Source organism: Lytechinus pictus, chromosome 16 (assembly GCF_037042905.1).
Source record: "Lytechinus pictus isolate F3 Inbred chromosome 16, Lp3.0, whole genome shotgun sequence".
NCBI lineage: Eukaryota > Metazoa > Echinodermata > Echinoidea > Temnopleuroida > Toxopneustidae > Lytechinus > Lytechinus pictus.
In genome coordinates, this window is record NC_087260.1 from 16,087,587 (window position 1) to 16,112,209 (window position 24,623).

Sequence of the window (24,623 nt, forward strand, 5' to 3'; positions counted from 1 at the left end):
GGGGGGGAGTTTACGTGTCCTGTCCCCCCAAAAAATATTTCAAGTTATTCTTGGGCATTTTTTACCCAATTGTAATTTATGGTTCTCCTTTTTTCAAAAACAACTTCAGGGTGATCTCAATAAAATATAAATATTTTACTTGACGTAAATATACTGTCCTTATCGATGAAAAAATTACGTTTGTGTCTGTCACTGATTTTTGTTGTATTTCATTTGTTTTTTTACACCTTTCATCTGTTATTCATGTACACTGATGGTTTCTTTGAATATGAGAATAAAATATCACTCTAAAATACACTGATTTTATCTTTAAAACAAGTGGAACGCCTCTGGCAGTCTAACCTGCCTGCATTATGCAATTTAATATAGCAGCAGTGCTAACTTTGAAAACTACTTCAAAATAATCATTCACAAAAACACCATTCATATGACATAATACCACGTTCATTGACCATAAATGACATTTGAACGGTGACTTAAGACTTGTCAACTACACCCATGTCCACATTTCATTCATTCTATCCATAAACTTTCAAAGTTATGATGGTAATTCAACAATTACCCCAACATGGCCTAAGTTTATTGACCTTAACTGACCTTTGACCTTGGTTTTGTAACTTGAAACTCACAGGGGATGTGCAGTGATACTTGATTACTCTTATATCCCAAGTTTTATGAACTAGATCCATAAACTTTCAGAGTTAGGATGGTAATTTAATAAATACCCCCAACATGGCCTTAAATGACCATTGACCATGGTCATGTGACCTGAAACTCGCACAGGATATTCAGTGGTACTTGATTAACCTAATGTCCAAGTTTCATGAACTAGATCCATAAATTTTCAAAGTTATGATGGTAATTCAACAAATACCCCCAACTTGGCCAAAGTTCATCGACCCTAAATGACCTTTGACCTTGGTCATGTGACCTGAAACTCAGGCAGGATGTTCACTAATACTTGATTAACCTTATGTACAAGTTTCATGAACTAGGTCCATATACTTTCTAAGTTATGATGTCATTTCAAAAACTTAACCTTCGGTTAAGATTTTGAAAGTAATTCTCCCGACATGGTCTAAGTTCATTGACCCTAAATGACCTTTGACCTTGGTCCTGTGACCTGAAACTCAGGCAGGATGTTCAGTAATACTTGATTAACCTTATGTTCAAGTTTCATGACCTAGGTCCATATACTTTCTAAGTTATGTCATTTCAAAAACTTAACCTTAGGTTAAGATTTGATGTTGACGCCGCCGCCATCGGAAAAGCGGCGCCTATAGTCTCGCTCTGCTATGCAGGCGAGACAAAAACACAAATTTTAAAATTCAATACATAAATAATGTAACAAGGTGGACTTTCAATGGGTTTTATTAAGAAAATGTAAAGATTACACAATATCAAACATATCCAAATATTCAAGGTAACATACTGAAACATTTTCAAAGAAATAAAATGATGTATACTACTATACTACAAGTACACACGTTTCCCCATGTCTTTGATCTACCCTTTTCAGTAACAAGGACTCTGTTTTCACAAAAAAGATATATCGATGACAAGTTTTTAATGACCATACCATAGTAACCATTTTTAAAGCAAATCTTGTCAAAGATTTATCATTGATGAACATTTATGAAACATGGTCCTTGGTCATGTAACATTCTAGGTTCAAGATCAATTAACCATTTGAAACAATGTCGGCTTAGAATTAATGATGGGATTGTCATTTGCATTTTGTAACTGCATTCTTTAATGCCCTACTGGATAAAAAAATGATAATACATATGAGGAATGTCTTTTTTATTCATACATTCTTGATTTTCTTTAAGTTCAACTTCAGTTCTGATTATGAATTTGGAGTAAAGAAAAAAACTTCCACAAACTGATTGAAAAAAGAGGATTATGAGTCGAATTTCTGTTGTATATTTCATGTGTAATCTGCTATGAGGGAATACACACTTTTGTTAAAACACTGACAAGGAACCAGTCAGATGGGTTCTTTCATATTTGCAATTCCCCACAAACATCTCTCCAAGCGCATAATACATCAATTATTAAGGAATCACCAAAAATGATAAGACATGTGCTAAAGTCTGCTAAGAGTTCCAGTCCCATTGCAGCGCACAGAAATGGATGGATGGGACTACGTGTCCCAAACATTTCAGCTACCTGTATTAAGGGTAACATAACTTGAATGTAATTGCATTGAGGAGCTATTCATTACAGTTGACCAGTCGGTTTAACATCGATTCCAAATAACATAAAAAGAACTACATGTAAAACATCTTATTTTTTACTCTGCCACAGTAGGAGTTTCCCTTTAGGATGTTCAATAATCAAAATGATATCCATGTCATTCTCACAAAACCTTGTCCTAAATTTATACTGTTTGTATTAATATGAACAAAAATGTCTTTTATTCAAAATAATATGGACATACACAGAAAAGCGCCACCTATTCGAGTTCCTGTGAGATGAACATAGCGGAATACTGGCAAGTCTGTCTGGCAATACCTACTATATCTCAATAGCAATCTTAGTTTAACATACTGGATCATACAAAACAAGTTCATGACCCATATTCATAAACTTAGAAGGCTCTTGATATTGTGCCCTTGTTTTTTTCTTGAGTTGTGAAAATGACATGACTGTGCCTGGAAATTGTAAGCTTTGAATTTTGTCTCAAGTTTTAACAAAGCAAAACAATTCTTCTATAAACTCAGCATTGGGTCCAGGACAGTCCCAGATGAGACATGACACACAATCACTGTTTGGAGACAGTGAAATGCCTCAAGCACCCATCGTAAATAATCTCATTGTTGGAAACATACACTACAATTATGTCAATATGCCAATTAATTTTGACACATATTGTGAACCCCACTTGGCTTACCATACTAAGTTGTTAATAGAGTCAGAAGTGCAGTAAAAATATGGAATGTAAAAGCATAGATTGCGTTGCTATATTTGGCTCCCCTAGTCAACACAGATTGTTGTAAACCTGTCTATAGAGGTGGGTATCACTATCATTACAATGGGTGAAATCAAGTTCGGTGTTGACCTTTTGGTGTTAGTGTAAGGTAGGTTTTTCCTTCAGCACAGCACCAAACCCAATATGGAGCTGTTCCAAGGACAAATCTTTCTAGGTGCTAAGCTTTCAATAAGTGCTTTGACTCATTTTTGTAAACTCAGATAAGGTGTTGAAGCTCAGGAGGACGATCTGAATTGTGTTTCGAACACCAAAACAAACACCAAAGTTGAAATCAGCCTTCTGTCTGGTCTACACAATCTGGACTATATCGCATGAAGCAGTCAGAGACCCCTACCTCTCAACCCTTCAAAAGATTTCACTGAAATTATCAGAACTGAAAATTAGTGAAATGCTGACAAACTTTCATGAAATCCCCCACTGGCTGAATATCAAATATTCTGTAAGATCACTCATTGTAGATAAGCTCTTGAAAGCATTGATAAAGATAATACTTTTGTAAAAGCATGTATATGAGTTTTCACATGAGGCACATTACAGATATTGTAGCAAAGAATAGAAAATTACTTCATTTGAAAACAAAGTTTGAACAGATTTCGTGAATGTGTGACATTAAACATTAATTCCTGAAAACACACAAAAATGTATACTGGCTTAAGGAATGTTTAGAACACACTAAATCTATTTTTGATGGGGATAAGAGGAATATCTTTGACTGTAAGGATATAAAGAGGACTCCGGACAAGTCAAGAATAAGAACTACATGTATATCTTCAGAAAAGAAAAGAATCATGGCATAATATTTTCCCCCTCCCCACCCCAATCCTTAAATAAAATAGCACCACGAAGCTTGAGCAGCAATAGAAGTAGCATTTGAATGTTTTTCTTTTAAAATTTTTATCTATTAAAGGCCAAGTCCACCCCAATAGCAAGGGGATTTTACTAAATACAAAAAAAATCAAGGATAACGCTGAAATTTTTAAATCAAAATCAGATGTAAAATAAAAGTTTCACTTAGATTCACAAAACATTTATTTGTGCAACAAAAGGCAGTGTGCAAAGGAGGGTACACATGTTACTCACAATTATTCTCTCATTATTGTGCAAAATAAGGTTTGATTCCTCAACAAACTTGTGAAAATGACATCATCAGCTCTCTCATTTTCATATCACTTGTGCTGTGCATATTGTCATGTACATGTGCGATTCTTGTTAGTGCAAGGGGTTGCTTTGCGTAATAAAAAGGAGATCCAAGGTAATCTTATGATTTATTGTCTATTTCCGTGTTTTCGTTTATACTGTTGATGGAGTAATCTTGATAAAATCATATCAGGAAGGGCATTTTCTTAAGCTCCCCCCCCCTGATATGACATGACAATATAACTACTTCATGAATTTAAGTGAAACTTCAAAAAGCCAATTTTTTTAAATATTTCACATCCAGTTTTGACAAAGTTTTCAGTGTATTCTTGATTGATTTTTTCCCTTTTGTATACTTATCAACTAGTAATTGGGGGTAGACTTGACCTCACCTACACGTATGACAATGTACAAACCTGAAACAAACAGAAATAATGATACAATAATTCTTTAACTAACTTTTACCTGTTAAAACCAGAGAACAATAGATTCAGTCCACTGAATCTATTGTTCTCTGGTTTTAACAGTAATAGTGATTAAAAGAATTGTGACTGGTAGTGTATGACAATATATATGTACAAATCTGAAACAAACAGAAATAATGATGCATATAATACATGTAAGACTCCTTTATAAAATGGTGTCATGATATCCTAATACTAAGATTAATATGTGATTAACATAACATAATAAACATTATTTGACATAATACAAAACAATAACATGGGGTTAAACAAATCTTTCTATAATTGCGACATGCAATAGTTGGAAGTTCTGTTACTTTGAAAAAAAAGTTGAGAGGAGTTATTTGATAATAACTCCTCCTTGTAAGACAACTTTCCTGGGGACAGCTCCCCCAAACCCACAGGAGTTGCCCTCCTACAAAAGGTTTCCCATTTTAAACCATTTGAAGAATGTTAATTCTACATAAAGCAGTATAAAGCAGGTTTTAAACTCTCTTAATATACATCACACACTTCAAAGATTGTCTTTGGCACTAACTTAATTACTGTAGCAGATATCATCATCCCTCATGGCTCAACTCCTCTGATGCCACAATTAACCCACTGACTACCAAGTTCTGAAATTTCCATAGATCTGAACTAGGACCACCCGGTTCCAGTAAGCAACATGTTAATATTCATTTAATATATCCCATTCCCTATGACAGTTCAATACCATTGTCCAACACCTCTGACACTACATAACATCAACCAGCAAGGAAAGCTAGAGAGAGTTAACCTGTTGACTACTGAGCTCTGTAATTCCCCATAGAATTTGTACAAGGACTTTCTAGTTCCAGTAGGCAACAGATTAATCTTCAGTCATTTATCCCATTCCCTTTGGCAGTACAATAACTTCCTTGAAGACGGTGGTATTCTGGATCAAGGTTGGGGCCATTCAGCTGCTAAGTTTGGCACATCAACGACAGGAGTAATCCTGCCTTCTCTACGTGTAGAGTGTAGTGTCCACATCCAGTATACTAGTATAGTGTCCAAGACTCCACATAAAGTGTTAATCCTCAGTACAGTGTCCACATCCAGTGTTAAACCTCAGTGCAGTGTCCACATCCAGTGCTAATCCTCAGTGTAGGTTCCGTACTCTTTGGCCAGTTGAACCTCTTCCTTGTGAGCTTTGCTGTTCATGTGGGCACTGTAAGGCTGGGGGCCGTTGAGCTGTTTGACACAAATCTTGCAGAAGTACTGTTCCTTACTCACCGTGGCAGGTTGGCTTGTTTTCTCTTCCCTGTGGTAGGCTGACACGTATGGCTTCCACTCTCCTGATAGAAGGCAGAGACGGAAAATGATGAATTTAATTCACAAGACAAAAGATACATTGTGTAAATTAAAATAGGTAGGCTTTATTCCATCAATGTTTGGCAAGTACAGTTGAGGCCGAAAGTTTACATACACCCATGGAATTCAGTGAAATTTGTTTGTTTGCCAAACATCGTAAAATTTACTATATCTTCAGAAATATAAATACTCCCATGACGAATTTGGTGTCAAATGAAAGAGCATATTAAGGTCTTTCACATGATTGGGATGCTGCTGGGATTAAAGTAAATTTCAGGTGGAATTTTTTAAAAAGAAAACAAGTAATATTCATGTCAAATGTATTCTATTGTTTGTTATTATATTTTCAAACATTGTTTCATAGAAATATACAAATGTCAAATCTATGATTAATATTACTTTTTTTATCATGATATGTCACAACTGAACAAAAAGTGTAATTCTGAAATGTTTGTGTTGAGAAGTAACTAGCACAAATATTAAATGTTTTTGTCAAGCTTTTATTTTTAAATTGTCTAAAATATGAAGATTTTTTGGGAAAAATGACACCTAAATATTTTTCAGCTCCTGATGACAAAGAAATGTGATGAAGGGGCATGACATACTCATTTGTTTGATATCAAATTTGTCATGATAGCACAAATATTTTATAAGATACAGTGAATTTTATGATGTTTGGCAATTGTCTACTGTTTTTTAATTTCCTGGGTGTATGTAAACTTCTGGCCTCAACTGTACAAGATAATATACAAATATATCAGGCTTTGAGTATAGTGGGAATTATTTATCGAGGTTGGATTGGCAATTACTATTTTTCCCGAGGGGCGAAGCCCCGAGGGAAAAATAGTTACATTGCCAGTCCATGAAAGTATATAAAAAAATATACGGAGCTACAAGAAAACTACGGAGCTAATTGCAGCGATGTGTTTTCCTATTAAAATCATACTTTGTCACATGATCACGAATCGTTTATCTAGAATACTCATGAATATTCATAAGAGGGACAACACAGTCATTACTCAACATATCCTGGAAAAAATATCCAGCAATATTTCTGATTGTGAAGCATCACATGTTCAGAAAAGTTGTTTATTTGAATAGATGACTGCAAATAATAATTAAATTTTCTTGAAATTCACAAACTGAAATAAGGAATTAATCAATATTATTAATAGATTAGCTTGAAGAACAGTGACATGAGCATAAATCAAGATAATTTGAAGCAAAATTACCTCACCTGCTACAAAAAAAAGTATTCACATTTGGAGGTAATTGATCAGAAAAGGGTACTATAGTAGATTCCTGACTAGTAAAAAAAATCATCACATATTTTTTTAATTGCAGTTAATTTTTTTAGGAGAAATATTTCTTGCCCTTTAATAGCACCTACAATCGATTATTTCCTGATTACAAAACCATTCCACAATGTTTCCTCCTTTCTGATGTCATACTTACGTTTAGATTTCGGTAACTCTTCCTCTTCAGTTAACTGTTTGTCCGCAAGCCAGGGAAGTTGGGTTAATTTTTCTGTAACCACCTAAAAAGGAGAAGAAAACAAGTGAATATGTAGCAAAGCCTTATATACTTAATAAATCAAGGCAGTTAAACAAGAGCCAGGGGCGAATCCAGGATTTTCCAAAGGGGGGGGGGGGACACATTTTCCCCAAAGAAAAATTTGACCTGCAAAAAAAAAAGGTCTTCACTTTCAAAAAGGGGGGGGGGGGGGGGACACTTGTTTTAATGGCATTTTTACATTATAAATTTTAATTGCGCCTCTCAAAAGGGGGGGGGGGGGGCACGGGCCGGATCTGTCATTGACAAGAGCTAACTTTGCCAACCAATGGTAACTTTTTTTGATACCTTTCCCCAGGTATTACCATTGCCATATTCATGAACTCCTATTTAAGACTCCTACACACATGGCCATATGCAGAATGACAAGTAAAATTTTTTTTAAGAAACTAGAAAGCAAAGCGACCTTGTAAAGGCCTGGTAACACTGGCTGACGGACACAAAACGTATTCATAACGGATAAAGTGGACAAGCAAAATTTTGGGGTGGCTCCATCCGTTTTCATCCGCTCCAGACAATGGACAACATGGGCAAACAATGAAATCAGTGGATGGATGCTCGGTGGATATAGAGCATATGAAACACGTATGATGAGTACACAACGGATATGTAACGTTTTCCAACGGATGGCAAGATTCTTTTCCGTTTCACATCCTCTCTGCTTCATGAACTCCTATTTAAGACTCCTACACTCATGGCCACATGCAGAAAGACAAGTAAAGTTTTTTTAAGAAACTAGAAAGCAAAGCGACCTTGTAAAGGCCTGGTCCCACTGGCCGACGGACACAAAACGTATTCATAACGGATACAGTGGACAAGCAAAATTTTGGGGTGGCTCCATCCGTTTTCATCCGCTCCAGACAATGGACAACATGGGCAAACAATGAAATCAGTGGATGGATGCTCGGTGGATATAGAGCATATGAAACACGTATGAAAAGAGTACACAACGGATACGTAACGTTTTCCAACGGAGGGCAAGATTCTTTTCCGTTTCACATCCTCTCTGCTTCTGTTAAGTTCAGTGGGACCAAGCCTTAAAAAGAAACTGAAGGATCTTGTGCGTATATTGGTGAATTTTGTGAAAATTTTCAGTACAAAATCAGTTTTGTCTGTTTTTTTTATTTCATTTGTTGTCCACCAACTAGAATTGAATAGTTTTCAGACTAATATGCAGTCCACCCATCTCCCAATAAGGTTTTTTTTGCAATTCTTTATTCCATTTCCATTCAAAACATAATACAAAGAAATATAAAGTAATACAAATCAAGTACAATTATACAGATGAACATTCTTACTTCGTAGAACAAAAAACAGTATGATATTGAGCATTAATAGAAATGAGGGGGGTCCACTAGAAAGCAAAGCTTGTAAAGTGTGGATCCCCTTGTCTTAAGATGTCTAGGGAATTCCTACATTGGGTACTTTTAAAAGCTTAAATGGCTAACCCCCAAAGAAGCCATTTTAACAGCTACATGTTCTATAATTTTAGTGCTTTTGTGTGAGCTAATTAGCATCAACTCCTAGGGAAAGCTGGAGACAGGAACATCTAACCAGTTGACTACTGAATTTTGTAATTCCCATACACTTTATACAGTGACTACACCGTTTCAGTAGGCAAAACAATGGGTTAAAACCAATCACCTTTCATACTGACCTCAAGATAGGTAGAAGGCACAAAGCCCTTTTCACCACCATCCTTAGTCTGGACCTTCCACCACATATCATTGTCTTTACAGGTCTCAACAAAGACCAGTTCCTGGCCCTGCTTCAAGGTGAGTTCTTTCTCTCCTAGAGGACTATCCAAGTTGGCTTTGTAGCTGTACTTGGCCTTCAGTTTGGTGACTCCAGTTTTCAGTCCTCCAGCAGATGGAGCACTTGTGTTCCCTGATGACCTTGTTCCTGCGGGAGAGGAGCCTGATGTTGTTTTATTTTTGTTTTCTGGTTGACTTACAGAGTTTAAACTACAAGCCGAAAGATCCTTTTCAATTTGTGTTACTTTGCAGGAGGGCTGGTCCTTGGATTGGGTAGACGCCTCTCCTGGACGTCTGGACGGAGTGTAGGATTGTTGTTGACGGGAACCCCTGCCTCGACCCCGACCTACACTCCAGTGGCTAATCGCTTGCTGTGTCTGAGCCATAGCTGATAACCCAAAACCTGAACAGAGAAAAAAAAAACCCATAAAATCTGGTTTTTGCTGGAGTATCCTGCCTTGTTTATATACAATTCAAAAAGGAATATCACAGTTTTACAACCAATGTTGGCCCTCTAGTCTCTACAACAGTCAACATTGTCCTTTTCCTTGGTTAACAAACATGACCAAGAAAAAGTACACCAGCGCAGAAATTGACAGAAAATTCTTTGACCTTTTTCATACAAAAATTGATTCTTAATATCATGACATAGGTGTCTAGGTCTAACACACTCACACGGATTGCGAGGTTAGTATACGGTACTAACAAGTAACATTCAGTAACATTCTAACAAGTAACATTCAGAAAATTTACTCTTTCCCTCTCCTTTTTCCGCCCCCCCCCCCCCATTGGTACGCAAGTCATGTCAGGCCAGAGCTATACGCTACACTACAGAATGGTAAGACTAAGGGTTTGAAATCCATACTTTTTTTTACAACAAAAAAGCCTAATTCCTTCTTCTCTTAGTTTGTTTAATGCTTTATCATATATACTTATATGTCTTTTGCACATTATCAGTTGTTCCCCATTCTTTTTCTTCCCTTTTTTTCCCCCCACTCTTATGCACCAGTTTATTAAGCCTTTCTTTGTAACCTGTTTGACCCACCTCTCACTAATTCTCTAGTTATTCATCCCTCTATCACTGTTTTGTTCCAGATCCTGTTTGATGTTGCCTGCCTCATTATCTTAATCCCTCTTGGCCTTACTTACACTAACTTCCCTTTGTGTCTGCCTACTCCTTTTCTTTCATCCCCTTCACTAACCTGATTGGTCTTCTCTACTCACTAATGCCCCTTTTGTCTCCTTGTTTCTAGTGTTGCTGTAGCTTGTTTGTGGTCTATATTATGGTTGTTCCACTTTATATGTTTGTCATTTTGCCTCCGACGAAGATTCTGCTAGGATCGAAAGCTTAGGCCCCTTTTTGACTTTATAATTCTTTTTTAGTCACAAAATAGTGGACATTAAAATTCTGTTAAAAATTACATCAGTCCAGATCCAGTCAAATAAATTTTGACAATAAAAATTAAAATAAAACAAGAAACTTAATAATTGACTGGTATCTGGGGTCATTATCTGGAGCTGTGTATTGCATGTTGCTGAGTCACCGACAAGGTGCAACAGTCTGCATGTATTCACAGAGTCAGCTCAGGAGTAAAGTGTCTCAGCATCAGCATCAGATGGGAGTTGCTGCTACCCTGTTTGGCGTTCAACAATTAAAGGGATAGAGCCTCGTCGATCTGGCGCTGCACAGCGGCCGCCGGGCCCACGATCAATCGGGGCAAAGCAAATTTTCGGAGTACTTCATTTCATGTCTATTTCGAACAATAAATTATGGATTTATCATTATTTATCATTTATCATCAGCTCAGCTCAGCGCAGCCAGGACAGATCACGCCGCTGCTGTTTTCTCCGCCGGACGGTGCCCGGTGGCACGGCTCCCGCGACATGGCCCTCGACAAGCTTCATTTCGAAGTCGGAGCCGAGACAAGTCCCGAGACAAATAACGCCTCATTTCCCACTAATTTCAAAACACAGCTACTCAGGACAATATCACATCATCTTCAGTAAATCTGGACTTTACTTTAAAATCTACCATTTAATTACATTTACATCAGATAATAACACTTACAATTTAGTAAACAACCTCGCACGTGGGACGATTTTCCGCAAATACTGATTCGTACGGTAGTCTTCTTCCCAGCTAGCCTCATGAGCATGCAGTGTAAAATGTCCTGTTTATGAGTGGCTCAAATAAAAGAGGCCTGTAATCGAAAAAGCGATTTTATTTGTAATAGTATTGTGACTCACAGCATTTTTAAGCAGTCCTGTTAGTGGAAAGACCCCAGAAGACAACTCTGCTGATTAAAGTTTTAATTAGGGTATGTGCCTACAGACTACAGCAGACTGGGGGAAAAGGGGGGGGGGGGGTGAGCGGACTTCAGTGTATTCGGTTGGGGCATAGTAGGTCCATGGTTTGGTTTGGGGTCAGCCCAAGGGTGGAAATCCCAGGGGGGACAGGGGGACGCGTCCCCCTACCCAAAATAGTAGGGAGGCACAATATCAAATGTCCCCCTATACTATTTTTGGTCTTTTATGATGGAAAGAAATACATCATTCAAAATCGAATTTTTTTTTATAAATCACCTGTTATTCATAGAAAAGGGACTATGGGCCCATGCAGGTTATCAGTTCTAGACGAACGTAATACAGGGCAACATAAAATGAATACAGTAAGGTATACATAAACAAACATAAAACAAGAGATAATAATTAGTTACATATCAAACGCGTCGATTCAATAATTCATAAACAAAATTCATAGTAAAGTGAGTATAGGGAAGGAGGGGATATGCTATCTCGTGGTTTAACTTATGTTGTTGTGATTTTAAAATGAGTTCATAGTACTAACAGTGGCGAAACAGGCGGGGGGGCAGGGGGGCAAGCTGCCCCCCCCCCCCTGGCGGATTTCACCGGGAAAATAAAAGAAAACGGCGGGAAAAATAAAAAAAAAGGAGGGAGAAAGAAAGGGAAAGGGGAAGAAAAGGGAAAAAGGAAAGGAGGAAAAGGAAAGGGAAAGGGAAAAAGCGAAAAGAAAACGAAGAAAACTTTTTTTAAATGGAAAAGGAAGGAAAGCGGGAAAATGTAAGAAAGAAGAACATTTGAGAAAGAACAAATCATTTTGAAATAGGCCTATGTATGCAATAGCATGATGGGAAATAAATCAAAAGATGACAAATTGACAGACAATAGCGGGAAACGAAGGTAGAAAGGAATTAGTCAAACACAGGGGCCGCGTAACGGTTATCAAAGTGGGGGGGGGCTGACCATCACAATCGTATGGTAATTTTTACGTGTTTGTACATGGTTTTGGAAAAAAGTGGGGGGCTGAAGCCCCCCCCCCAGCCCCCCGCGCTTCCGCGGCCCCTGAAACACAACCGGGCTGCCGATGATTGAAATTAGAGAGCGGGAAGAAAGATGGACTGCATACAACATTCTGCTATAAGCTTGCTAAATTTTATGCAAATAAGCTACCTTTGCCCCATGCAGACCCCACGCAGTAGGGGCTCTTCATTTATAACCTTCAAATGGCTCTATAACACCCCCCCCCCGTTCAATCACGTTCAATCACTGGCATACAGGCGGGGGGGGCGGGATCTTGGTTCCACACCCTAGAGGAAATAAAAGAAATTATAGGAGACAACGTATAATGAAATGAATGGAAACAATGAAATGTGTTATTTGCTGAATATAATGGGAAAATCTTTTACATAATTAGAATTTAATTTCAATAGGCAATTTTTTTCCAGCTCGCTTTGCACGCTGGCGACTATTTACAATTTTTTCTCACATTGCTATGTTTTGCCCCCTCAAAATATTTGTTTCATTACACAACTGGGTTGAATAAATGTGTTGTGTAAAAGCTATATTCTGTATATGCCCGCGATTTGATTAAAATAGCGGCAATCTGCGAGGTTTAAATGGCTTTGATATCAAGAAGTTCCGGGGGCTCCGCCCCGGACCCCAATCGTACAGCACTGCGTATGGAAGGGATGGGCCTTGGCCCCAAAAGTTTTACAAACTAGAACAAACAAAAAAGAGGAAAGAAAAGCAAAGGAAAAGTGTAGGATATGATTTTATTTACTGAATATAATGTAAAAAAATAGCTCAAAGTTAGATTCTCAAGAAAAGGTGATTTTTTTCTCGCTCGCTTCGCTCGCTCGGAACTTATAAAGCAGCTTTTTAGCACATGTGCTATACTCCGCCATCGGTTTTTTTTTAGTTTTTTTTTACTCTTCACGCTATACTGCCGCAAAGAATCCTGTTTACAGTGGCGTACAGACCACAAAATAAAGGAATCTATAGAGAGAAGAGTGAAATATATTATTCTCTGGATATCATGTCAAAATCTATCACAAAATTTGATTTTTGTATTAAAAAGGTCAAAATTTTTGCTCACTCGCTTCGCTCGCTCGCAACTTTTTTTAAAGATAAATTCTGCCCGATACGCAATATCTGGCCTTCTTAAAATAGTCGCCTCATTACACCATTATGCCTGTTCATACCATGATATGACCGGGAAATTTTTGGCCCTTGCCCCCCCCCCCCCTGGCCACCGACCCCTGTTACGCCGCTGAGTACTAACATATTGATATTACAAAAATATATAAATTATGCAATTATAAATATATGAACAGATAAAGTGTAAATTCACATAAGTAGGCCTGGATCTTGAATTTATATTTCATATATTATATAAGATGTGATTTTGTTCGGCAAATTATATGATATATTACAGTCTGGCATAGGCCTATATATATGAAACATGAATGGTTGGAACGAAAAGAGATTACGATGGGGAGAATGAGAATGAGGAAGCAAGGGCTGATGGAAAAGAAAGGGTATGGAATAGGTTAGGAAGAAGAGAGGAAAGAGGAAAAGGGGAGAGGGGAATATAGATAAAGAGGTAAAGAGGGGGGGGGTGAAGTATAAGGAAAAGGGAAGAGGAATCAGTCCTTACGCCAACCTGAACAGCATCATAATGCCAGGAAAATTAGCAAATAAATATCCCTAGATGTCCAACGATCATATTGGGGAAATTCAGAATGACAGTTAGTGAAGAAGTGTCAATGTATTTTGGGCAACCTTTTTTTTTTTTTTTTTTTTTGCTTGTCAAACTTATTTTTGTCGAAATGACCTTACTTTGGGGTGATAACTTTTTGTCCTTTGTCCCCCCTACCTTTGGGGAAGGATTTCCTCCCTTGGGTCAGCCCCACGGCCCCCACATTTTCATAAACCCCACGCATAAAACGTGCAAGGGAAAAAATTCAATCTTTTAGAATATCGAGCGTTCTCAGATGATGTCACCGTGGAAGTCATCAATGGGAATAGACCGTTAAAATAAATTTACCACGCGTTGATGCATGATTGCCCCCCCCCAGCATATCTGCTTAGCAATTTGATGTAAAAAAAACAGCCCCCCCCCCGTCTACTCAGTTCAAAATCGCTTCATATCAGCAGAATTATATAAAGGCTCTGTCAGCTAGGGCATGTGTTATATAGGCCTACCCATTAGAATAATAACACAAACTATAAAGAATAACCTATGTGGCTATGCCGAAAATAATCAAAACATTCTCACATTTTACCATGATGAAAATTGAGAAACTAATATTTTACAGAGGGAGGGGGCATTCATTGTTTTGATGAAGCAAAACAAGAACCACAACAAAAACAACAACAAGCAGATGATCAGGTGTTGCTTGAAATATGTTATGGCAAAGAAATGGTATATTAAGAGATAATTATGCCCTAATATATTAATGACATAATCCATGTCCCTTTTTACGCCTATTACCAGCAGTTCTCAAGCTTATCATTCTACCCCCTTTTTTTTCACCGAACAACCAGTTCGCCCCCATTCCTAACCTCTCATTTCATGCATCAGTTCTCGTTCATGTCAAGCACCCCCACTTGCAAAAGGCCATATCTAGTTTTTAAAGAACAAGTTCACCCAGACGAAAAGTTTACTGTAGATTAAAAATAACAGAAAAAATAGAAGGTATCATCAAAGATTTATGAAAAAAATATTGTGACGTCATATATGCGAGCATGCAGCTTCCCCTTCATAATAAATTTAGTTTTCTCCGCAGAAAATTGAAAATGGTGACTTTCAGTATGTCATCAAACAAAATCATTTCACACCGACTCCTGAAAGAATCAAACTTTTGGTCATCATGAACCATTTAAAAAAAAATATGCATTTATATTAGGGCCTACATGATGGGGCAGCTGCTCGTATAATTATGACGACACGGATCAAAAACTTTCCTCAAACCTTTACCAACAATTATTAATGATTTATTTTTGGTATTTTTACAACAGCTTCAATTTAAGGGTATAGGGTCTATAGTTAATTATTATTTTTTTTTTTTTCGGGGGGCTACGTACCCATATACCCTTTCCAAATCCGAATGCCCCCCCCCCCCCCCCAAGGAGAGACGTATATGAGCATTCTGAGCCCATATTGATCTAGACTAGGATTTCTTGAACCCCCCGATTAGAGGATAGATCTTCCAAGCAAAAAATGAAAAATGAATGATGAAAATGAAAAATTCATAAAATAAAATAAAGCTGTGGGTGACTCAAAAAATGGAAGCACACTGTTGACAGAGTGCAGTTTTTCAACAGCGCCCTCCCGTGTTACATACATGGACATGATAACTGTGCACGAATTATTCGCCGAATTATTCATTGCCAGAAATATATCACATCAAGACTTCAACCCTTTAATTTCTTTTTCATCTAATACCATATTAGGCGGAGCCATGAGGTATATATAGCTGCTCCGCCCAGTGAAGAAGAAGAAGAAGAAGAAGGAGAAGAAGAAGAAGAAGAACAAGAACAAGAACAAGAAGAAGAAGAAGAAGGAAAAGAAGAAGAAGGAGAAGAAGAAGAAGAGAAAGAGGAAGAAGAAGGAGAAGAAGAAGAAGGACAAGAATAAGAAGAAGGAAAAGAAGAAAAAGAAGAAGAAGGAGAAAAAGAAGAAGAAGAAGAAGAAGGAGGAGGAGAAAATAAGAAGAGAAAGGAGAAAGAAGAAGACTGAAGAAGAAGAGATGATTATCTGTGCTTTAATCTTTCATTTTATCTCACAATAAATTCAAACTCGCATTATTCACTATACATTTTATTTACTGATACGTATCCTCTTCCATTTTGGCGGCTATATAATCCTTAAAATGTCCCTTTTCAAATCAGTATAAAATAAAATACTCGCGCTTCACGCTGGTACTAAGCTGTTCAGGTATAATTGCATAAGGCTTTTCATTTTTTTAGGTCACTGTGCATCATCAATGATTGTTTAGTATAAGTCAGTGTTCATGATAATAAAATGCAAACAAAAACAATTCTTGTTTTCGCACGAATATGAAATATTTACGCATTATTTAATGAAATACATTTAGGCTTGTAAGTGAAAATATGTACCCCCAACGACCCCAACATTTCAGCTTCCTAATTGAGCAGCCGATCAGCTAGTCGGGGAAAATTTTGATGATTATCAATGGGATACGCCCCTGTGTATAAACATTAAAAAAAAAGGTTGTATTCTTTTTTTTTTTATACGTTTTCTGTTCGTGTCTGATTTTGTATGCCCAGATACCCCTCTTTCATCTTTCCTGCCTATATACCTGGGCCCCGTTGCATAAAAGTTACCTTGCCATCCAATGGTATCTTTCACGGAATCCTCGATTCTGACTGGCTGTTGACCACTGTTACCATGTTTACCATTGGATGGCAAAGATACCATATTTTAAGCAACCGTGACCCTGTCTCAAAATCACGCTCATTTCAAAACAAATAGAGGATCAAACAGATAGCTCCTTCAAGCAGGTTCGAGTGTTTATCGATCATCCTATCATGTTTTCTGTAAAGGCCAGAATTAAAATCGGTAAAATATCAATATTGACAAAGTCACTCCATTATATTACGTGGATATCCTATGTTACAAATCTCTTGAATTTAGTCCTCTTGCTCAAAATAAATAAGCCCCGACCACTTCATGTGTTTTCCGTAGTACGTTCACTCTTAGCACAGTCTTTTCTTGTCACTTAAAGGGATGGTCCAGGCTGGAGATATTTATATCACAATAAATATAGTAAAATTCACAGAGTAAAAATTAATGTTGAAAATTTGATCAAAATCGGATAACAAATAACGAAGTTATTGAATTTTAAGGATTTGCATTATTCCGGTGAAACAGTTCTAGGCATGTCTTCATGAATATTCATTAGGTGGGCTGATGATGTCATATCCCCACTTGTTCTTTTGTATTTTATTATATGAAAATAGGTTTATTCAAAAATTTTCTACCAAGAACTTAAACAATTGGATTGACAACTAATTGAGTGCTTTAGTTATTATTTCATTGCCGCAACTTTATTTCATCATAATGGAGACACATCATTTACACATGTATGAAAGAAAGGAAACAATTTTTCATGTAGTAACATAAGAAAAAGGAAAGTGGGGATGTGACATCATCAGCCCACTTAATGAATATTCATGACGATGTGCATAATAACTGTTTTCACAAAATATTGATAAACTTTAAAATTCAATAACTTCGTTATTTGTTATCCGATTTTGATGAAATTTTTAGCATTTTGCTCTGACGGTGAATTTTACTCTGTTTACTCAGATATAAATATTTCCAGCCAAGACCATCCCTTTAATGGTATAATAGCAATATGTGGTCACAATAAATCAATATACTGATGTATAATTATGACATGAATAGTAAGGTGAGTAATATCCATCTCCACTCAGGGCCGTAGCCAGAAGCATTTTGTTGGGGGGGTGTACCAGCTAAATTTGCCAACTAAATTTGGCGTGACAGCGCCAACGTGAGCACAGGGGGAGTCTGATGGGGGATGTGCCCCCCTACAATAATCACATGCCAACAGATTTTGAATTTTTAGAATTAAATTAGTGGCATTTGGTGAATACTTTAAGGGGTAAATTATACAAAGATATACAAAGATATTTGCACTGTAAAAATAAACATTTTGGAGCAAAATAGAAAGGCTAGTGTGCCGTAGTTGCTAACTTGCAGTATAATGATATACCCTATGCATTAATGATATCAAAATCAAAGATTTGTTAATTTTTAATTGACCTTCTGTGCAAGATGTCTCAACTAAAATTTCAAGAGTGCTACTGCTAACAGTGGCGTACCGTGGGTCGCGGCATTTGGGGGGACCAGCAAAAATGTTGTGCCATTAAGTGGGCGCGCAAAGCGCGCTCAATTGCCAGGTATACTGACCTAATAGAGATATTTTAAGGGCTGTGCAATTAAACGGATATGTATCTTAGTGATCAAATAATGCAAGCGCGAAGCGCGAGCTGAAAATGCTTGATATTTAGTCCTAAAAAGGGACATTATAAGCAAAATTTTTAATCATGATATGTACCTGTCTCACAAAACAGACAATGCGAGCGCGAAGCGCGAGCGGAATTTTTTTGTATAACTTGACCCTAAAAAGGGAAATTTTAAGGACTATCTTTTGGAATTCATGAAGTGCGTACTAATCTCATCATAGTCATCTAATGCAAGCGCCAAGCGCTTGCTGATTTTGTTATAATTACACCTAAGCACATGAAGCACTTTTTGTGGTCATTGTAATCATGAACATGATACGTATTTTAATAATGAAATATTGCGGGCGAGAAGCGCAAGCTGACAATTTTTGAAATTCAGACCTGAAGAGGGGCATTCTATGGCTTGTTTGTAGGAATTTACTATTTCACTAATCAAGTGATGCGAGCGCGAAGCGCGAGCTGAAAATTAGATCAGATAATTAGATCAGAAAAAGGGACATTTTTAAGGACTGTCTAGCGGGAATTCATGCACTGCAAAAAAAAAACGCCGGTGGTGATTTAACACCAGCCCGGTACCTATATCGGTCCACACCAGTGCAAACGTAAACACAGACTGGAAATGTTTTATATATTAAGGCTTTAAAAGGGGGCAATCACTTTAAGTATATAGTCATGAAAAAAGCATATATCACTACATAATATCATAAAACAATAATAACTTGTGTTTTTTTGCCAACTGCAAACTTGTAGACAAGTCTATAAGTTGTACACTTGTCTTCATGAATTTGCCAACTGCAGAGTCACTAGTTTTTTAAGTCTTGTGTTCTGTTCTTTTCAGTTCTGAAACGGGGCAGTACTTGTACATCACTTTGTCTTGCTTCTAATTTTACAAAACTAATGTATTTGTTAAATCGTCAATAATTGTGGTATAATTTGCAAACTCACAAGCTTGTTTATATTGGGGGAGGACCGGGGGCTTACTTCGTGCGTTATTATAGCTCCATCTGTTTTGTCCTTTGTATTTTGCTGACTAAAAAGTTAGTAGGGCTCTAAGCCTGGCTACATGGACGTGGATTTGCCAACTGGTTGTCTTTACTCCATAAGTCGTAACCTTCTTCGAAGTTGATACCTCTATTTTTTTCTTTCCTTTTTTTCTTTCTTTCTTTCTTTCTTTCTTTCTTTCTTTCTTTCTTTCTTTCTTTCTTTCTTTCTTTCTTTCTTTCTTTCTTTCTTTCTTTCTTTCTTTCTTTCTTTCTTTCTTTCTTTCTTTCTTTCTTTCTTTCTTTTTCTCTCTCCCCCTCTCTCCTTTCTTTTTTTCTCTTCCTTTCTTTCCCTCTTTCTTTTTCTCCCCTATCCTCCATTTTGCCAACTGGTACATGATTTTGCCGACTGCCATGAATGTTGGGGGGGTGTCACACCCCCATACCCCCCCTCTAGCTACGGCCCTGTCTCCACTTTTCATTCATCATTGAAAGAAAAATACTAACGTGGAGAAGGTTTACGGTTCACCATCTGACCATGTGTAATATGGAGAAGGGAAGGAATATACAGGCAGAAAGATTGAAATGGAAAGACGAGATAGGATGAAAAGAGAAAATTAGAAGTATTCTTTTCTTGAAAGTGAGTGAAGTCCTGAAAAGGACTGTAAACCAGATGAGATGAGGTGAGTATGGCTTGAGTAGCGATGGTTTGAGTAGTAGCTGCAGGATGAAGTAAACTTGAAGAGAAGGTTTACGGTGAACCGTAAACCTTCTCCACGTTATAAACTCCACCATGCAAACCTACAAAGATCATAAGAAAAATACTGTTATAAAAATTATCATCTTCATGGTAAATGCCGGAGATATCCCCTGTTGTATGGTTACCATGACAACAATTACTGAACCACTAAAATATTCAGGCATGCCGTTGCTATGTTAACTTTTGAGATCTTCATTTTCAAGAGTGTATCCGGCTTCAAGCATGTTGCTATAGTCAATAAAGAAGAAAAAAATGTGTGCTCTTCTACACAAGGGTAGTGCAAGGGGGTAGGTGAATACATCGCCCTTCTTTTCTTTTTTTTTCTCCAAGTAATGAAATAAAACCAATGGTTCCCGACAGTGGTTTGATAACAAATTACAATGATTTTTGTAATCATCAATACGCATAATGTTATGTAAGAAGCGCTTTGAGTTGATAAGAATCAAGCCAAAAAACAAATAATGGTTTTAAACATAATATAGAATGAAATAAATATGCGAGGATTAGACTTTGATCATCATGGAGGGAATTCCTAGATCACCTCAAGTCTATTTTCATTATCATCTCATGTAAGCCTATTTTCATTCAAAGACATTTTGAAGTGCCACGGTGTGTCAGTGATATAGTTTTGCATAAAATGTATGAAAGCGGCGGTGAGTAGGCCTACTGACAGAGGGGGTATTTGTAAGCAATTCAGCCCCTGTTATTTCAGGTAGTGAAGGGGGGGGGGGGTGGCTAGAGGATAAGGAAAAAAAAAGAGGGAGAATGTATAAAGACGTAAAAAGAAACATGGGCATGAAGTGAAACTATATCCGATATTGCATGCTGCGGAAAAATAATATGACCCCGCCCCTTTAGTTTAAAGTTTGAAAATACACTGGCACCGCCCTGAATATAGCCAAACTCTTAAAACATGTAAAACAAAACCTAGTTAAATTGACTCAATGAATTGGGTCAGCTGGTTTTAACATTACTTAAGGCATGTAAGGCATAATTGACTATTTTCATGCCACATTCACCAAGAAGGGGACATCCCGATAGACCGCGGGTCCGATAGACCGCGGGTCCGATAGACCGCGGGTCCGTTAGACCGCGGGTCCGATAGACCGCGGGTCCGATAGACCGCGGGTCCGATAGACCGCGGGTCCGTTAGACCGCGGGTCCGATAGACCGCGGGTCCGATAGTCCGCGGGTCCGATAGACCGCGGGTCCGATAGTCCGCAGTGTGTGTAAAATTATGATCAGATATATCAAATGTCATCGAGAGGTCCAAAGGTCAAATGATACGAGGCCATGGGGTTCTATCAGGTGTGGATCGTGTGGATCCAGGGGGGGGGGCCGAGGGGGAACTGCCTCACCCCCACCCCCAGCTCAAAATAGAGGGGGAAGAGGGGAAAAGGGAGAGAATAAAAAAAGAAAGAGGAAGATGGGAAAAGAAGAGAATAGAAAAGAGAGTAAGAAGGAGAAAGGAAGAGAAGAAAAAAAAAGAGAAGAAAAAGGAGAAAGGAAAGACAATGAAAAAAAGGGAGAAAAAAGGGGAAAGAAAAAGAAAAAAGAGGAGGGAAAAAGAAGAAAAGAAAAGAAAGGAGAAAGGAAAAGGATGAAAAAGAAGAAAAAAAGAGGAAGGAAGAGAAGAATATTTGAATAGAGAGGAAGATGGGAAGAAAGATAAGAAAAAAAGAGAGAGAGGGGAAGAGGGGAAAAGAAGAGAAGAAAGAGAGAGAGGGAGGAAGGGGAGGGAGGGAAGAAAAAAAGATTAAAATAGAAAAAAAAGGGGGAAAGGAAAGAAAAAGAAAAGGGAGAAGTAAAGGGGGAAAGAGAAAAAAGTGGAAGAGGGAAAAGAAAGAAAAGAAAAGACCAGAGTAAGGAAAAGGGGGAAAAGAAGAAGAAAAAAGAGGAAGGAAGAGAATAATATTTAAAGAGAGAGGAAGATGGGAAGAAAGATAAGAAAAGGGAGAGAGAGAGGAAGAGAGGAAAAGAGAAGAAAAAAAGAGAGAGAGGGGGGGGGGGGGGGAAGAGAGGAAAAACGAGAAAAGAGAGAGGAAAAGAGGGAAAGAAAAGACAGAAAAAGAGAAGAAAAGGGGGAAAGAAAAGATGGGGGGAAAAGAAGAGGGGGAAAGAAAGAGAGAAAGAAAGAGAAAGGAAGGAAGGGGAATGAGGATAAGAGAAAGAAAAAAGAAAGAAAAGGAGATGGGAAACGGATGTTGACCAGGGGAGTGTTTCATCAACATTTTCATCCGACAAGTTGTCAGATCTGACATCTTTCTCTGATGTTGATTGGCTGAGAGGTACTGTTACTATGGTAACTGTCGGATAAAATGGGACTTGTCGGATAAAACGTCCGACAAGTCCTTTCATGAAACGCCCCCCTGGACGTCGATTTGGTGGCGCCAAAATGACGTTCGAACTATGGGGCGCCGAATTGATGTTCGATCTAACGGGGCACCAAATTGATGTTAGAACTAGGGGAGCGCTAATTTGAATTTTGACCATAATGCGACAAATACATGTTTCAGAGACGGGGAGCGAGGGCAAAGTTATATTTCACATGGGGGCCAAAGTTTATGTTCAACCGAGGGCGCCAAATTGACCTTGAACTTAGAGGGCTTCATGCAAATTCATTTTCGACCGGGGGCGCATCATTGCTCGTATTACCTGTTTATAGTGAAATATATGTCCTGCCCATAAAACTTAAATTAATGCGGCTGAATTAAAATATCCCGTTTTTACGATAACAGAAAAAACAATGTTTTCGAGTTTTAAGTCTGTTTAGCGAGATAGATACCCTGTTCAGAGTCACAAAAAAGGGTTATTATCAAATTCATCTCGCGCTACGCGCTCGCAATATTTGATTAATTAGGTATGCATCCTCTGCTTCAATCCCACATGTAAGTGTTAGTGTTTTTCAAGTCAACATACATAGGCCGATCCAGGGGGGCAAAGATTTTGGGCAAAGATTTTGCCCCCCCCCATGGTGGCGCAAAAAAGGCGTAAGAAACAGAAAAAAGGAAGAGAAAAGGGACAAGCAATTAGAATAGGAATTATACCATAGTCCTTCTTAAGTCAGTATATAAAAAATTGAGCTCGCGCTTCGCGCTGGCATCAATAAATTGTTTAGTTATATACGCATCCCGACCTTACAGTTTTTTATGCGAACGAGAAGCACAAGCTGAAAATATTTGATATTCTAACCTGACAACTGAAAATGTATTTTTCATTTCATCATTATAAAAGTTTTCAGCAAGCGCTTCGCGGTCGCATTCATTTCTTAATAGATATGCATCGTGTTCATCATAACAACTACTAACATAGGCGGATCGAGGCGGCCCGAGGGCAACCTCCCCCCTATTGACAGAGCAAATAAATTGTGAAAAACGGGGAAAGAAAAAAAGGGGGAAAGAAAGGAGACAAAAGAAGACAAAACATAAAAGGAGGAAGACGAGTGAATAAAAGAAGGTCAGGAGAAGACTTTCTCACTATATTAAAGTTTCGCTCGCGCATCGCGCTCGCGCATTGCCTGTTCGATGAGATTATCTTGCTCAATAGGCTGATATGTAGTTTAAAATATCAAGTTTTGATATCAATATACAAAACATAATTCAGCTCGGACATCGATCTTTCATTATTTTGTTTTATTTACCAATTTATGTTTTTAAGTGCTCTGGAAAATGTCCGTTTTATGGTTTGAATCAACATTTGCAACATTTTGTGCGCTCGCACTATTTGCCAAGTAGGCCTACCTATTGTCTTTTTATATTTCATATAAGATTCTCTAAATATACCTTTTCAGGTGTCTCGATTGTAAAAAAATAAAAAAGGCCTATGAGCTAGCGCTGTGCGCTCGCATTTTGATAGGTGAGTTATGTATACCTATACATGTATATTAATTCTATAACAAACTACTTAAATCCCCATTAAAAAATTCCGGATCTCAATTTGCGCTCGCATTATTTGCTAAAAATATATCAACCAATGAATCCTATTCATGATTACAAAAATACTTAAAATATCCAGTTTTCAGGCCTCATGCACTGTCAACAAATTTCACACACTCATTAGGCTTAACAGATTAATAAATATGAAATAAAATTTGTATGAATTCATAATAACTAAATTGTCCCTTTTTCAGAAATAAATAACAACAAGTTTTAGGAAAAGAAATAGATGATAGTCATCATTCTTATATTATGACAAAATGTCCTTAGGCCTAAAAAATTAATGTCTCGATCCTAGGTCAAATGAATAATAAAATATCAGCTCGCGCTTCGCGCTCGCATTGTTTATATAGTGCTATCAAATTTCCCTATATACACA

At 37.6% G+C, this 24,623-nt stretch overlaps 1 protein-coding gene across 1 annotated transcript; it reads right to left on the minus strand.

Annotated features, from left to right (window-relative positions):
- Positions 1 to 1,353: 1,353 nt before the first annotated feature.
- On the minus strand, positions 1,354 to 11,431 carry LOC129279643 (uncharacterized). Its single transcript, XM_054915743.2, has 4 exons — positions 11,323 to 11,431; positions 9,158 to 9,657; positions 7,384 to 7,465; positions 1,354 to 5,912 (listed from the first exon to the last, which is right to left on the minus strand). Exons 1-4 carry the CDS (start codon positions 11,408 to 11,410, stop codon positions 5,710 to 5,712), a joined length of 873 nt encoding a protein of 290 aa, XP_054771718.2. The 5' UTR covers positions 11,411 to 11,431; the 3' UTR covers positions 1,354 to 5,709.
- Positions 11,432 to 24,623: the final 13,192 nt, after the last annotated feature.